Here is a 15,186-nt window from a genome sequence, read left to right on the forward strand (position 1 = left end):
CCAGCAGTACAACCAGACCACATGAACCGGAGGCTCCACAAGCGCCCCGCATCTTGTCCGCGCAACCGTCGACAGAACCAGAAAACGTATGGAAAGCCCAAGTGATCACTGCCGGTATATCGAGGCCGGCGAGAACGCCCACAGTGAGCTGGCCCAGTGCAATATGCTGCTGAGGTTGCCTGGCCTTTCCTTCCGTCGATAGGTTCTCGCAAGGATCATACGGACGAAGGTTCTACGGTGCGTCCTGCTGACAAGATTGACGGAGCCGAAGTCCAGAGCATGCTTCGACAACTGATGAATACGATGTGTGATATGTACTTTCTAGTCTACGCACGCAATCAGCGTTGGCTGCGTTACAAATTATTAAAGCCAGCTGCGCTCTCGCGCCCCTCGCAACAGCTCACTTGCGCAAGCTGTGGGAGGGAGCCAATCACATTCGAGAATTTCGATTCGAGTTGGTCTCGATTGCGCTCTGAGGTGGTCGTGTGATACCGGTATACCTTTATGTCGTAATTTCGTTACCTGTGGATTTGAGAGGAGGACATTACAATCCATTCACAACGTCAAACCGCTTTTTTTTCTAACCTTGTTTCCACTTTCTTGCGCCTGCAAACGGACCTGGAGAGAACGCCGCGCCTGCTAAGCGCCGTTGCGAAGGTGCTAATCTTTTGAAACACGAGTGGCGCTCGCCGAGGTCTTTGACGCCTTCAAAGATAAAAATTTGTTTCTTCAGCACTGGCAATTCGATCCGGCAGGTTAGCGGTCGTACTATCGGTGCTGGCAGTGACACCTTATGAAAAGAGGCACTGCTTCGCCGTGAGGGCCACAGAGCGCGCGTGGTCGCAATGAGACGCCCCACTGCTATGCTGCAACTATTGCTTCTGCTGGCAGCCGATGCGGCGTGGGCGGCCGACAGCCAGCAGGCGTACACCTGCAACGCCACGCAGCTCTTGTCCTCGGAGCTCCTCGCAGAGATACGCAGCTACGCGCCGGTAGTGCAGAGCATCATCGACTACGTGCTCCGAGGCCCCGAGCGCAACCGCACCTATGAAGAACTGGCCAAGTTTGTGGACCGATTCGGCGCCCGCATCACGGGATCGCGGAACCTGGAGAACGCCATCGACTACATGGTGGAGCTCTTGGGCCGCCAGGAGCTGGACCACGTGTACACGGAGCGGGTGGCCGTTCCGCACTGGGTGCGCGGCAACGAGTCGGCCTGGATAGTGCGGCCGCGCATGCAAAAGCTCAACATGCTGGGTTTGGGTGGCAGCGTGGGCACGTCGCCCGGCGGCATCATTGCACCGGTTCTGGTAGTCCGGTCATTCGAGGAGCTGCACTCCAACGCCTCAAAGGTAGGTGGACACGGCCATGCGTGGACGACTACCAGAGATTTCGTTTCCTCTTCAGACACAGCGAGTGGCACAACGGCGATAGTATGACGATTGCCGTTTTCAGCAGTCATTCCTGTCAAAGAGCCACATTTTGGTGAATTCGTGCCTGAGAGACGCTCACGTTTTGTAATGCCGCGCGGACGTGCTCACACGCGAACCGTCTGAGACGAAAAAGCCGTGTTTGTGCTCAACCCTCGAACCCTTTGACCTTTTAGCGGGGAACTCGAATGCCACGTAGCTGGACAGAACCAAGGCAATCTTGTTTTCCGCCGCTTGAAGATACTGAAATTATTATTTTGTAATTTTTGGCACGTAAAATCCCATACTTTGTTTAATATACTTCAAGCAGAAAGGGAGCCAATATAGAACAAAAGCATCTGCCTTTATCTAGCGAAGAAATGGTTACTTCAACTTCTGTGATATATGTCTCTATCAACATTACCACATTCTTCTTGACTGAGCTGTGGCAGCAACGAAATAAAATTTTCCGTTACAGCTTCGCTATTAACAACTTTATGACATTGAAAAAATATTTTCATAATGATCCGTGAACGCTTTCATTATTCTAGCCTGGTCATTAACAATCGCTCCGGCATACTCATCTCGAGCACTTGCTTCGACAGAGCATGTCGACGCTCATCACCAAGCGAACGACTACAAGGCTATTGCTCCAAATACCGACGAATACGCGGCTCGGACTGGTGCACCTCTGTATCTCTCAGTGTCCATTGTCTGCATTTGTGCCTTAATGTTGTAAATGTCTTCAATGTACTTGCCAGGATAAATTAAATTAAATTATGGGGCTTTACGTGCCAAAACCACTTTCTGATTATGAGGCACGCCGTAGTGGGGGACTCCGGAAATTTGGACTACCCGGGGATCTTTAACGTGCACTTAAATCTAAGTACACGGGTGTTTTCGCATTTCGCCCCCATCGAAATGCGGCCGCCGCGACCGGGATTCGATCCCGCGACCTCGTGCTCAGCAGCCCAACACCATAGCCACTGAGCAACCACGCCGGGTGTACTTGCCACGATGAAGGCATTCAAGTTCGTGTAGCTGGTTTAGCAACTTGCATAACTCTTTATATTTCTTTTTCTTAAAAGACAATATGAAAGCTTCTTCAATGGCTATCATTTTAACTTCTTGCTTGAATATCTCCCACTGTGCAAAGAGAGATAAAGAACTGCGACTTCATACTTCATTAGGAATTTCCAGGACGCGCTTTTGAAAACGGTTATGTGAAAGCAATATAATATTAGTTTTCCGTAAATTCCAGCCCATCCGCGAACTTTGAAATTGCCAGTTGGCAAAACAAACCGACACCAAACAATGATCACTGAAGAACACAGGGTAAGCCACTTTAGCCCGGTGCGCAAATTTTTGAATAGATAAATATAACTAAGCCGCCACCACAAGAGGGATGGTCTAAACGAAATGTACGGTAATGTTTTAAGTGAATGCCTGTTATGCTGATTACCAGGTTTCTTGCAATGCAATGATATCAGGTGAGTGTTGGCTACAGAAATAATATAAGTCAATAGCAGCGGAATAAATGGAACGGCAATTCCACTGTAATACTTTTAGCATACCTATGTTGAGCTAAGATCGCCAGCAGAAACTGCCTTGTCGAAGATGCTATCTTTGGAAAAATCTTTGTTATAAATGTTATCCTTCTGACCCTTTTTAGTCTTCATGTTATGTGTCATTGTAGATCCCTGCGCTACGGGATATGCGCGGCATTTAAGAGCACGGGAGTAAATCTCCATGTGTGTTTTTTGCGAGCCACAATCTGAGCTCAAATCTGATCCATGTTTGGCATGATACACAGGAGAGGTCTCGTTAGGCCGAATATTAGAAGGGCCTGGATTCGATGTTTCTGCACGATTCGCATTTGAAAACATTGGAAGTTTAGGGGCCATGATTGGGCGGGCAACCACCTGAAGGAGTTGATTCATTTGGGTGGTAACCATTTGTTCCAATGACTCCGATAGGCTCGCAAATATATTTTACATTCCCTTCTGCATTGCCCGCTCTCTGTATACTGCCGAAGCTATGACATCAGGAAGTGATGAGCCAACTGCATGAGATAGTCGATTTGCCGCACCGTCATACTCGCGAGATCGCTCTGCAATGATAGAACGGGCTTCCCGTCTTGAGCGTCTCTTTTATTCAATTATTTCTAAAGTTTGTAATTCCTACGCTCTCGCAGAGCAGTTAGTGTGGTTAGCTGAGTGAGAACCACTGCAGAGACGACACTGTTCTCCCTGTGATGAACAACATTTAAATTCGTGATTTTCTCCTCAATTACAACACCGAGGAACCGATCGGCATCCCTTAATGCTATGCCCATATCGCCAGCACCTAATACACTGGAGGAGGCGAGGGGATAGCGATTCAACCCGGTAAATGAGTGGCCACGCCTTGATCTCTTTCGGAGGAGTTGTTCCAGCGAAGGTAACGATGACTGATTCTGTGAGGATCTTCTTGTTCGCAGATAAGTGAGAGCAACGAAATACGGCCACGGCTCAGGCCACAAAAAACATGTCTCAAATCCAGGAAGGGGAAATGACCCCACGAACATAGTCCTTTAACACAAGCTAAGTGAGCAGGGATGAAGGAGCTCACCGGATGTGAGGCAAGCGCTGTACATTTGAGAAAGTCAACGATAGAGGCCTCATCTGGCGAATAGCAGAGAATTTCAGCGCGACCAAACTGCCGTACTTCGGTGATCAGTTGGTAGTGGGATGCCGCCTTCTGAAGTTCTTCCTGAATGAATTTGGGGTTCTTCATTCGGATTGACTCCCCATTGGACGGCACCAGGGCCACATGAACGTTGGTCAGTCCGCTGCTCACGAGAAGTTCAATGGGATAATCATGAGGTGCAAGAGAAGCCGACCAGGCAGTGCTAGCCTGGCCGGGGGAAGACATCAGTCTGGTTTGCTCAGGTCAATCACCACCCGATATCCAACCACTCCCCAAGGCACCAAGACACCAGGAAGGGTCGTGTCCAGAGAAACGGCTCGCAGAGTCCCACGGCTAGGATACGTCGAACAACCAAGCGCGGCTTGCACAAACATTTAATAACGAAATAACGAACTTTAGAACGCATTCTTGTGCCGGCTAGGAATTGTCTAGGGATCATTTAAGAACGCGTTCTTAGATTCGTTATTATTTTCGTTATTAAATGTTCGTGCAAGCCGCCCCAGGTAGGCCAGTGACCGAACAGCTTGCTTGCTTGCTCCTCACTTGTGGCGCTTACTCTCTACGGGGAATTGGCCAAGAAGCCGGCGGTTAAAGGTTAAAGGGAAGGGGAAAGAGGAAAAGCTAAACGGAAAAGTAAATCAGGGTGAAGTTTAACGTTCACGTTAATTAAGCAGCGCTTCTTTGCAACACGGCCGTTCGAAGCGGCTTCTTCTTCTTCCCCTACCGCACCACGGCGGCCCCACGTGCGTGCGTCATTGCGCACGTCACGTCGCAGCCATCTGACTGACTAAACGTGTGGCCCAGTGCGCGTGTCGTTGGACACGTGATGGCGCAGCCAATGGGTGGCGCCACGCAGCCAATGAGGTGGCGCCACGTCATGAGTATATACCGCCTAACTTCAATAAAGTGCACGATGCTTTTTTTTCCAGTTATGTGCTCTCTTGTTTATGAGCTCATCATTTCGCTTATTATTCTTGTATTTTTTTAGTACTGTTTAGTATTTGTACTGGAGTGGCAACATTTCTTTAATTTTTTTTTTCATTGTTTATTAAACAAACTGTATCGTTTGTCTTTTTTCTAATATCTACATTCCGGACCCTGTTATCTTGTACAATGCTTTAATACTTGTATAAGATGTGTATACATTTTTCCACTGCTATTAATAATGTATGTCTATTATGTTTTGTTATATGCTCTATATACTCTTTTAATCCTACTGTAACGCCCCCCTTACCCAATGCCTCATACGAGGCCTGTAAGGACATTGTTAAATAAATAAATAAATAAATAAATAAATAAATAAATAAAATGAGTGTATAAATAAAAAAGCATTAATGTCCAATTGAGTGCCGCTGAGCCGTCCATCGAGTTATCAACTCCTCGCGGGCAAGCGAGCGCGTTGAGACGCTTGGCGCGTTTTCATTTGGCCTTACCGAGGCGCAGTTAAAACGCTGGCGAGAGCTTGCGCGGACAAGGAACGCGCAGAAAAAAAAAAGAACATTTCACCAAAGTGACTATATATAATGCTTTCGCATTTCTACACGTAAGCAGTCTTAAGTGTCTCTGCCGGTTTTTTTTTTCTTTTTTTTTTAACAGCGAGTGGGCGTCTTACGGTGTAATTTTGCAGTTGTGCTCGGTCCCTATTCATAGTGAGCCAGTTTCTTTTGCAGAGGGTGTTTGGGCACTAGGGTAAAGAAATGACTTTCGAAGTGGCTGTGGCCTAGGCTGCCATGCGCCACTCGAGGTCGCCGCGCTCGTAAATGGCTGGGGCTGCTGCGCTTGCTTCAATCACCTGCGCTACCTAGGTGGAGACGGACGGGTTCCGGCGTGATCAAATGGGTTGGATATCCCTTTGCATTACGCCATTTCTGGACCGTAAGTGTCGGACGGTGGTGGCGGCATATATCCGAGTAAGCGCGAAATTTCTGCAACAAATTACACACCTGTAGGCCTTATAATTACTGGTGAGCACTGGTTTGAATTTCTTACATTATACATGGTACGACTGAGTGAGCTCTCTCAACCTCGACCACTCCCGCTCGAACCGACAAACCTACTGCCGAGCTATGCCTCTCTGAACGCGGAGAGTCAATTGCGGCATGCGTGGCGCGACAACGGCGCCATCTGTGCAGGTGACACATACCTGATCGAGTAATGGCGTCTTTCCTCTACACAACGATACCGAAGTAAGGCGCCTGGGTGTAGTACGCTTGCAAAGATATAAGCGATAATGCTATAACACGTTCTCGTCACATGCGGTTTTAGCAAGCGACCTCCTCTGACATCAACAATAGAGTTGTATTACTTGCCTCGAGAACACCCCTCTAAGAAGTGGTTACAAGCAAAATAAAAGGCGTGCGCAAATGTGTGTGTTTTTTTCTTCAGTGTGGCTCCCATCAGTGTTGCCACATTAGCAAGAATTACAACAAAATACTTTTTTCTTTTTGTTCCACTCCCACTTACCTCTCATCCATCCATTGCACGACGACGAGATTCCGTCCTGGCAGGACAACCCGCTGTTTCGCGTACTTGTAAACATGTGCAAATCACGAGGGGAAAAATATTCCGAACAACCAAATCTTTGGTTATCTAAGCTCATATACGGCGACAACTATGGAGTGCCGCCGATGCGATTCACTCGTCTACCTGTCTTCTACCGTTCAATTCTTGCGCTTGCTCGAGCTCACTGTGCTGCCGCACGCATTGCCTTGTATTAGCATCCATTCGCGCCCGACGAGATCATCGTGATTCAGCTTTCCCTCCTTTTCCCTCAGCGATTTCTTCTGCACTCGAAACCTTTCTAGGAGGCGCCACCCTGACGAGAGGAGTTCTCGCCCGTCGTCTTGCACTCTCCGTGCACGACACCTCACGCAATGGCTAACCAACCGCGCTGGATATCCAGCATACACTACATATTACAAGTGCCGAATAAATGCATCGCAGTGCGGCTCCGCTATAGCATGCGAAATGGCTATAAAAAGCTGTACCTCTGCCCGTGTAACCCCATATTACCTAATACATACTCGCAGTGGCCGCTATGGTTTTCACACCTATGTATGAATGTAACATTTTTTTGCCTTTCAATTGCAGACAGTTGTAGCGAAACCGTGTCAAATCCAACGTGCAGCTCTATACCTATATGGTCGCTCGATCCTAGTGCTTCACTCCCTCACCAGCGCCGGTCTATCTCGTGGATACAATAACGATATGGCTTGACCATGCATGCGTGCCCACAAGCTAACTTGCTGAGTGGGAGTTCCAGTTGTGGAGGTGAGCCCTTATGCCTTGAAGTGGTAACATTTTTTTTTTTTTTTTCAGCGCTCGCAATGTTATCTCGCCGGTTAGCGGCCGAGCGGGCAGGTGCACCTGCAATTGAGAAGAGCTTTCGGCGTACAATTTCTGATCACGCCGCTGGCAAGTTGCCTTTTGCGCCGTCCTTTCCCCAGCACTGAGCGCGCGAACTGATGCACTCGCGCAGGCCCGCGGCAGGGTGGTGGTGTTCGACGAGGAGTTCGTCAGCTACGGGCGCACCGTGGAGTACCGCGAGAACGGCGCCGCCGAGGCCGAGCGCGTGGGCGCCGTGGCCGCGCTAGTGCGCTCGGTGACGCCCTTCTCGATCGGGAGCCCGCACACCGGGTGGATGAACTACGAACGCGGCGAGCCTCGCATCCCGTGCGCCTCCATCACCGTCGAGGACGCGCAGCTGCTCCGAAGGCTCCAGGACAGAGGTGCGTCCACGCCTCACGGCGCACACAAAGGCGTCGGTCACGGCCACATTCGGCCACTTCGCGCGTCAAACGTTGTCCTGTTTTGCGAAACAAAGTATGGGTAGTTTTCACGCCAACATCAAGGACGAAGCCTTCTCACCGTGCTGTAGTACCCAAACAGGGCAGGTACCATGACGTAAGTGCACCATACTATCACGCGCATATCGTTTTACGCTGTGACGGTGACGGCGTTTTCGCCTATATGGTTATCACTCTTCTGTTATCGATTGGTCGCTCGGCGCAAGTCGCGCCTGACGTGCTATCGTGCTGTCACGTTTCTTGTTTACGCAGCTTCTCGACGTCCTATTGCACCAAGATGGCGGCCACGGTGACGTTAATGCAAGCCATCTAAAATTGATTTGTCGGTAAACACGTAAAAAAATCAAGAAAAATGAACGCGCCCTCCCATTCACGTACGCCCACTGTGGTTGGTTAACGTTAAAATACTTCCTGAAAGGCAGGGGCGTTGGCTTGGAAGCAATGACCAAGATGGCGACGACAATCGTTTTCCCTTGTAATAACTACCAGGTGCGGTTCTTTTTTTTGCATTTTTTATATTTGTAATAACAAAACATCAGAGGTCGTCTCATTTATCGACGTGTGGTTAATCTCCCTCGTAGGGCATGCCATGCGTGATAAATGAATACTGGTAAGCGCAGCTTCAAGACGGGACAAGAGAAAACACCGACGCACAGCACAAGCGTCGGTGGTTCATACACCGGTGGTTCTTCTTTTCTAAACATATCGTCAAATTTTCGCGAAAGTAAAGCAGCTGTAGACGTAAAATCTTTTATGACGTACGTCATAAAAACAAAACCGCAGACCACTGTGCACAAGATCTGTTCGAACAAAAAATAGTCAAGTGCCACTATGTATAACGAAGTGAGCAGGGCTCGGAATATCCGTCGTTATGCATGTCACTCCGTTATAAAGGTCGCGTCCTTTTAAAAAAAACAAGTCAAAATATAAGCATGCTGAAATTAATGAAGCCTCATGCAGACCATGCTGAGATGCTTACTTTAAAAAACCGGTAATTGTTTTCTGCACACGTTGCTTCACATAGCAATTGACTAACCGTTGATGTGATGCTGTTGATGGTGACAGCCTGCTCAAATTGGGAATCCTGGCAGTCACACACAGAATAGCGGAAGGGAGTCGAATGGCACTAACGCCACCCGAGCCGCCATCACTCTATTAGTAAAGTGCCGCGCAGAGAACAAACACTTCTAGGTGTAGTTACCTTACTAGTACGAATCCTTCTTATGTAGACATAAATGCGATCGAAATACATAAATTTGCTTAATGTAATCTGCTAAATGGGATGTAAGTAGCACATACTTGAGTAAGGCTGCTTCTTAATCAGTTGACTGACAGCTGTTGCATTCTCACAGGGTCTTTGTGCTAAAAGCTGATCAGCTCTTAGCGTTTTTTGATGACAATGCAGGTGCATCGAAAAAAAAAAAAAAAAAAAAAAAAAATATATATATATATATATATATATATATATATGCAGGGTATCTTTTTAGACAACACAGCTTTTTAGTAAGAAAATATTATGAGCGTAGCGAACGTGGCGTATTTGCAGAGAAGTTCCAAGGCGAGGTGGTTATACCTGCCTCTACTAACATGAGTTTCACAATACTAGTTAAAATATCTCTTAAACATTGCTATTCGATTATGGGTATCCCGAATTAAGTGCGATTTCCAATATTCAAAAAATTGGGGTGCCATTAAAATATGTCTGCCTGCAAATTTACCATATATTAATTAAGCAGCTGCCACTCTGGTTCTAATAAAATTGTTAAGGATATATTTAATTACTCTTCTGAAGCTCACACTATTAGCGCCAAATTATGTCCGCCTCACCTTGAAGCTCCTCTGCAAGAACGCCACGTTCGCTACGCTCATAGCCTTTTTATAAAAATCTGTACAGTCTAAAGAAATAAAGAAAACAAATTACGTAAGCAATCGATTCCTCGATGTTCCTAGTTGTCGGGCGCTGTATTGTTCTCGTGTAACTTCTCAAAATATTTTACTTTTTTTTTTCAGGTATAGAGGTTCAAGTCCACATTGTAATGGATGCACAAAACCTGCCGCTGACCACATCACGGAATACTATAGCTGAACTAAAAGGCACAACCATGCCCGACGAGGTGAGCTCCTTGTTTGCAGAAACAAACCAATCAGAAGACAACCTATAGATTTATTCATACTCTTCAAAGGTGAATCCAAGAGTGGCGAAGTCCTAACGAACGCACGGGCGAATGATAGATTAAGACTCTATACAACAAAGGCACTTGATTCTAAGGGACGAGGATTCGTAGTCTTTTGAGATATATTACCCTGCTTGTGCGGTATTTCGACACGTGAGAAATATATAGCTGTAGGTTTGACATGTTTTGAAGGTTTCAGAGTCTATTTTTAGATGAAAAGGGGATCATTCTGCCATACGTCATTTTCTAGATTTACCGTGCTCTAGACATTGCAACGTGCAGCTTCCTGTAGTTTCCGTGTCATAAGATGCACGGTATATCACTCACCCACGCACGCGCACGCTCGACATCCCTTTCCAACTTAATTGCGCTAGTGTCAATGGTCCTACCTACCCTACCTACCCAATTTTGTCGACATTTGAAGCAGACGTTCGGAGCGAACGTTTTGAAACAGACGCTTTCTACTGCACTTTCGCTGTAAAAAAATCGTTTGAAAGAAAAAATGTGTCAGAAAAATATTTTCTTAACGAAAGAGCACAATACAAAGCCTTCTTATTGCGTATCTTTGTGCTTATTCTCGTGAATGTTCAGAAGTGTCTGCGAAGGCTTTCATTTTGAAAAGCATGCTTCGTACCAGAAGTATGACGCATGAACCGCGATATATTCGCAGTAGGTGGCCGTACCTATAATTTAGTAGGGTGCTCTTCGAGCTTGGAACTACGCCGACTGCTCAAGGATCAGCAATATACGTGCAAAAGAGACCTGCTTTGACTGAAAAAAAAAAAAAAACATAAATACGGTATGCTGCCGGCATTCAATAATATTTTATTGAATGCGTAACTTCATGTGCGACCTCAAGTAAACGAAGCGTACATTGGAAGTAAGTCAGGCCCGATATGCTTGTGAAATATGGTTTTGAATGTTGTTGGCACACAAGTGCTAACGAAGCACGTGTTTGGATCGAATATGCATATTCGCTGTTGCAGAAACTAACCGAAGCACCAAGCCAGGGATTCCAAATGAAGAACGAAACACGCGCGCGCGCAGAAAATTTTTTTAGCTGAGACTTTGGCATGGCAGCTAGCCTGTAAATATACAAGCAATAACTTTTGCCCTTGATTGCGAACTTGTCAGTGCCTTCTGAAATGGACGCGCCTTTACAGTCGCCTTTTCCAACCTCACACAAGAGGGAATTAGGACTTTGCACATGGATGAGTTGTCTGCGACCATGTCCATTTTACGTGACAGTTTTTGTATTATAGTTCTTAGCAAGCAAGCTGTCCGCGAGGCGCAGGTGCCGGATTCAGAAAATCCAACACTAAGAGCGGTCTTTATAGTTATAGTAGTTCCATCACTGAGTGACCCAATCGGGCACGGGCGCCGAGCAATCACCGATGCCTGCTGCAGTCGAAGAACTTTGCGAGTCTTTAATGGCAGCCCTGCTCTGGAACGCACCGTATGGATGAGCTCGCGCCGGAGTGTCAGACAGACAGACAGACAGACAGACAGACAGACAGACAGACAGACAGACAGACAGACAGACAGACAGACAGACAGACAGACAGACAGACAGACAGACAGACAGACAGACAGACAGACAGACAGACAGACAGACAGACAGACAGACAGACAGACAGACAGACAGACAGACAGACAGACAGACAGACAGACAGACAGACAGACAGACAGACAGACAGACAGACAGACAGACAGACAGACAGACAGACAGACAGACAGACAGACAGACAGACAGACAGACAGACAGACAGACAGACAGACAGACAGACAGACAGACAGACAGACAGACAGACAGACAGACAGACAGACAGACAGACAGACAGACAGACAGACAGACAGACAGACAGACAGACAGACAGACAGACAGACAGACAGACAGACAGACAGACAGACAGACAGACAGACAGACAGACAGACAGACAGACAGACAGACAGACAGACAGACAGACAGACAGACAGACAGACAGACAGACAGACAGACAGACAGACAGACAGACAGACAGACAGACAGACAGACAGACAGACAGACAGACAGACAGACAGACAGACAGACAGACAGACAGACAGACAGACAGACAGACAGACAGACAGACAGACAGACAGACAGACAGACAGACAGACAGACAGACAGACAGACAGACAGACAGACAGACAGACAGACAGACAGACAGACAGACAGACAGACAGACAGACAGACAGACAGACAGACAGACAGACAGACAGACAGACAGACAGACAGACAGACAGACAGACAGACAGACAGACAGACAGACAGACAGACAGACAGACAGACAGACAGACAGACAGACAGACAGACAGACAGACAGACAGACAGACAGACAGACAGACAGACAGACAGACAGACAGACAGACAGACAGACAGACAGACAGACAGACAGACAGACAGACAGACAGACAGACAGACAGACAGACAGACAGACAGACAGACAGACAGACAGACAGACAGACAGACAGACAGACAGACAGACAGACAGACAGACAGACAGACAGACAGACAGACAGACAGACAGACAGACGGACGGACGGACGGACGGACGGACGGACGGACGGACGGACGGACGGACGGACGGACGGACGGACGGACGGACGGACGGACGGACGGACGGACGGACGGACGGACGGACGGACGGACGGACGGACGGACGGACGGACGGACGGACGGACGGACGGACGGACGGACGGACGGACGGACGGACGGACGGACGGACGGACGGACGGACGGACGGACGGACGGACGGACGGACGGACGGACGGACGGACGGACGGACGGACGGACGGACGGACGGACGGACGGACGGACGGACAGACAGACAGACAGACAGACAGACAGACAGAGACACAGACAGACAGACAGACAGACAGACAGACAGGCGCTCGTCGTCCCATGACCAAGAATGATCCCCTTTAATGTACCGTCGTGAAATATACACAGCCAGAATGGTCACATGACTTGTGTGAGAACTGGTCAAAGAAATGAAAGCATAGCGCTTATCTCAGCGCGTGTCTGTGGCACAGGCACATACAGTGCGTATCGGGATGACGTCACAGGAGTACTGCTTGTGTGTTTTTGAGGATTCACTAGTTCAGGAACCGAATTCGCGCAACCTTTTGTTAAGAAGAGTTTGCCATTGGCTGGCGTCCTTCACTAATGATATGTTAAGCATAACCTACTCTTACGAAGGATTCTAGCCTAAGCACATTTTTGTTAATATGGGCCAAGATTTGTATAACGTGCTTTATCTCTATTTCAGTTAAACGCCTGATTGGGAACAGCGCGTATGAGTGTGCAAATTGACGTGGAAAGCTATAGGTACTGCAATAGTTGGTTGCGAGCGCATAAGTGCGTTACAAATAAACCACATTGTTCTCAGGTAAACACCCCAAGCAGTGGCTCAGTGGCTATTGCGTTATGCTGTTGAGCGTGAGGGAGAAATGCAAAATCACTTTTGCGCTTAGATTTATGTGCACGCTGAACGCCAGGTGGTCTAAATTAAACCGCATACCCTTCCAGTACGGCGCGTCCCACAGCCTCTGCGTTGCTTTACGACGCAGGGGCCGTGGACCCCATAAATCAATCAGTCTCGCGTAACCCCTCGGCTAGCTCGGGCAATGGCGCTTGGCCCTCATGGCCCATGAGGCTACACGTCACAGAACTCAGGCGGGCTCGCGTCTTGGCTTGCAGCCAAATCATTGCAGCCAAAAAACCGGTGAGGGAACTCTTTCCCCTGACGGAAACCGATGCCGTTACGGGACGTGGAGGGTGACAGCTGTGTGAATCAGGCCTTCTTACACAAAAAAGGACGCGCGAATGCTTGCGTCTGTTCTTTCGCATACGGTTCGGTCGCACACAGGTGGTGCTCGTGAGCGGCCACCTGGACTCGTGGGACGTGGGCCAGGGCGCCATGGACGACGGCGGTGGCGCCTTCGTCTCGTGGCGGGCGCTGTCGCTGCTGCGGAGGCTGGGCCTGCGGCCGCGGCGCACGCTGCGCGCCTTGCTCTGGACGGGCGAAGAGGAGGGCGTGTGGGGCGGCCGCGCCTACTACGAGCGCCACAGCGGCCGGCCCGAGGCACTGCGCCGGCTCAACCTGGTCATGGAGTCCGACCTGGGCACGTTCCGGCCGCTGGGGCTCAGACTGGCGGCCGCCGACCCGCGCGCGCGCTGCATGGCCGCCCAGGTGCTGCGCTTGTTCGGCTCCATCAACGCGACCCGACTGACGCTGGGGCCCGACGGGCCGGATATCCAGCCCTGGGTCGACGCCGGCGTGCCGGGCGTCTCGCTGGACACGGCCAACGAGGAATACTTCTACTTCCACCACACGGACGGCGACTCCATGACCGTCGAAGACCCTACCAACCTGGATTTGTGCACCGCCCTATGGGCGGCTTCCGCCTTCGTCTTCGCTGACCTCAGCGAGCGCCTGCCGCGGCCGTAGCGGCGGGATGGCGGCAGTAGGCGGAGGGCTCGAGAACTCCTGCGAAAGACTTGCGCCCCATTCACGTCAATAATGGGCGCGTTCACTGATTGATTGGTTCATTGACTTAACGATCGGCATTAAGATAATTAAATAGTAATTGCTTCCAGCCTTGTCAGCTCTCGTCTTCACAAGAATGAACTGTTTATTTAAAGAATTAAGAAAAGCTCTTCCGACCTACTTATAATGCGTATGAACATGTTCTCTTGGAGTTAATTTGCCTCGAAGATGCCTTTCCTTTGCGCATTCTTAGATGGTATAGGACTATATCACAAGCGTGTATAGTGCTCAGCTGTTCAAACGCGATACTCAGAGCGCATGACTTTCGTCCTTTCATGCACCGTATACCTATGGGCGAGGGGGAGCTGATGCATTGTGGCTGGTTAAAAAGACACACGGTGTGCACCTTTTTTTACCCAGCGGCCGTGATGGCGGTTCGAAAGCGAGAGCCTTTGCGACGCTTGCGCGCTCACCGTAACGCAAGAAGCGCCGGCCGCGCCACGCGGTCTGATTATCGCGTTTGAAATACAGTTTGTTACGTGAACGCCCCAAAATTTCATCAGAGCAACAAAGCTTACAACTGTGCTAAAAATTTGTC

General features: G+C 48.9%; 1 protein-coding gene across 1 annotated transcript; it reads left to right on the plus strand.

Annotated features, from left to right (window-relative positions):
* Positions 1–845: 845 nt before the first annotated feature.
* Positions 846–14,697, plus strand: LOC126545680 (carboxypeptidase Q-like). Its single transcript, XM_050193622.2, has 4 exons — positions 846–1,352; positions 7,576–7,825; positions 9,914–10,017; positions 13,968–14,697. The coding sequence occupies exons 1-4, from the start codon at positions 846–848 to the stop codon at positions 14,547–14,549; spliced, it is 1,443 nt and encodes a 480-aa protein (XP_050049579.1). The 3' UTR covers positions 14,550–14,697.
* The last annotated feature ends 489 nt before the right edge of the window (positions 14,698–15,186 follow it).

This window comes from Dermacentor andersoni, chromosome 1, assembly GCF_023375885.2.
Source record: "Dermacentor andersoni chromosome 1, qqDerAnde1_hic_scaffold, whole genome shotgun sequence".
Taxonomy (NCBI): Eukaryota; Metazoa; Arthropoda; class Arachnida; order Ixodida; family Ixodidae; genus Dermacentor; species Dermacentor andersoni.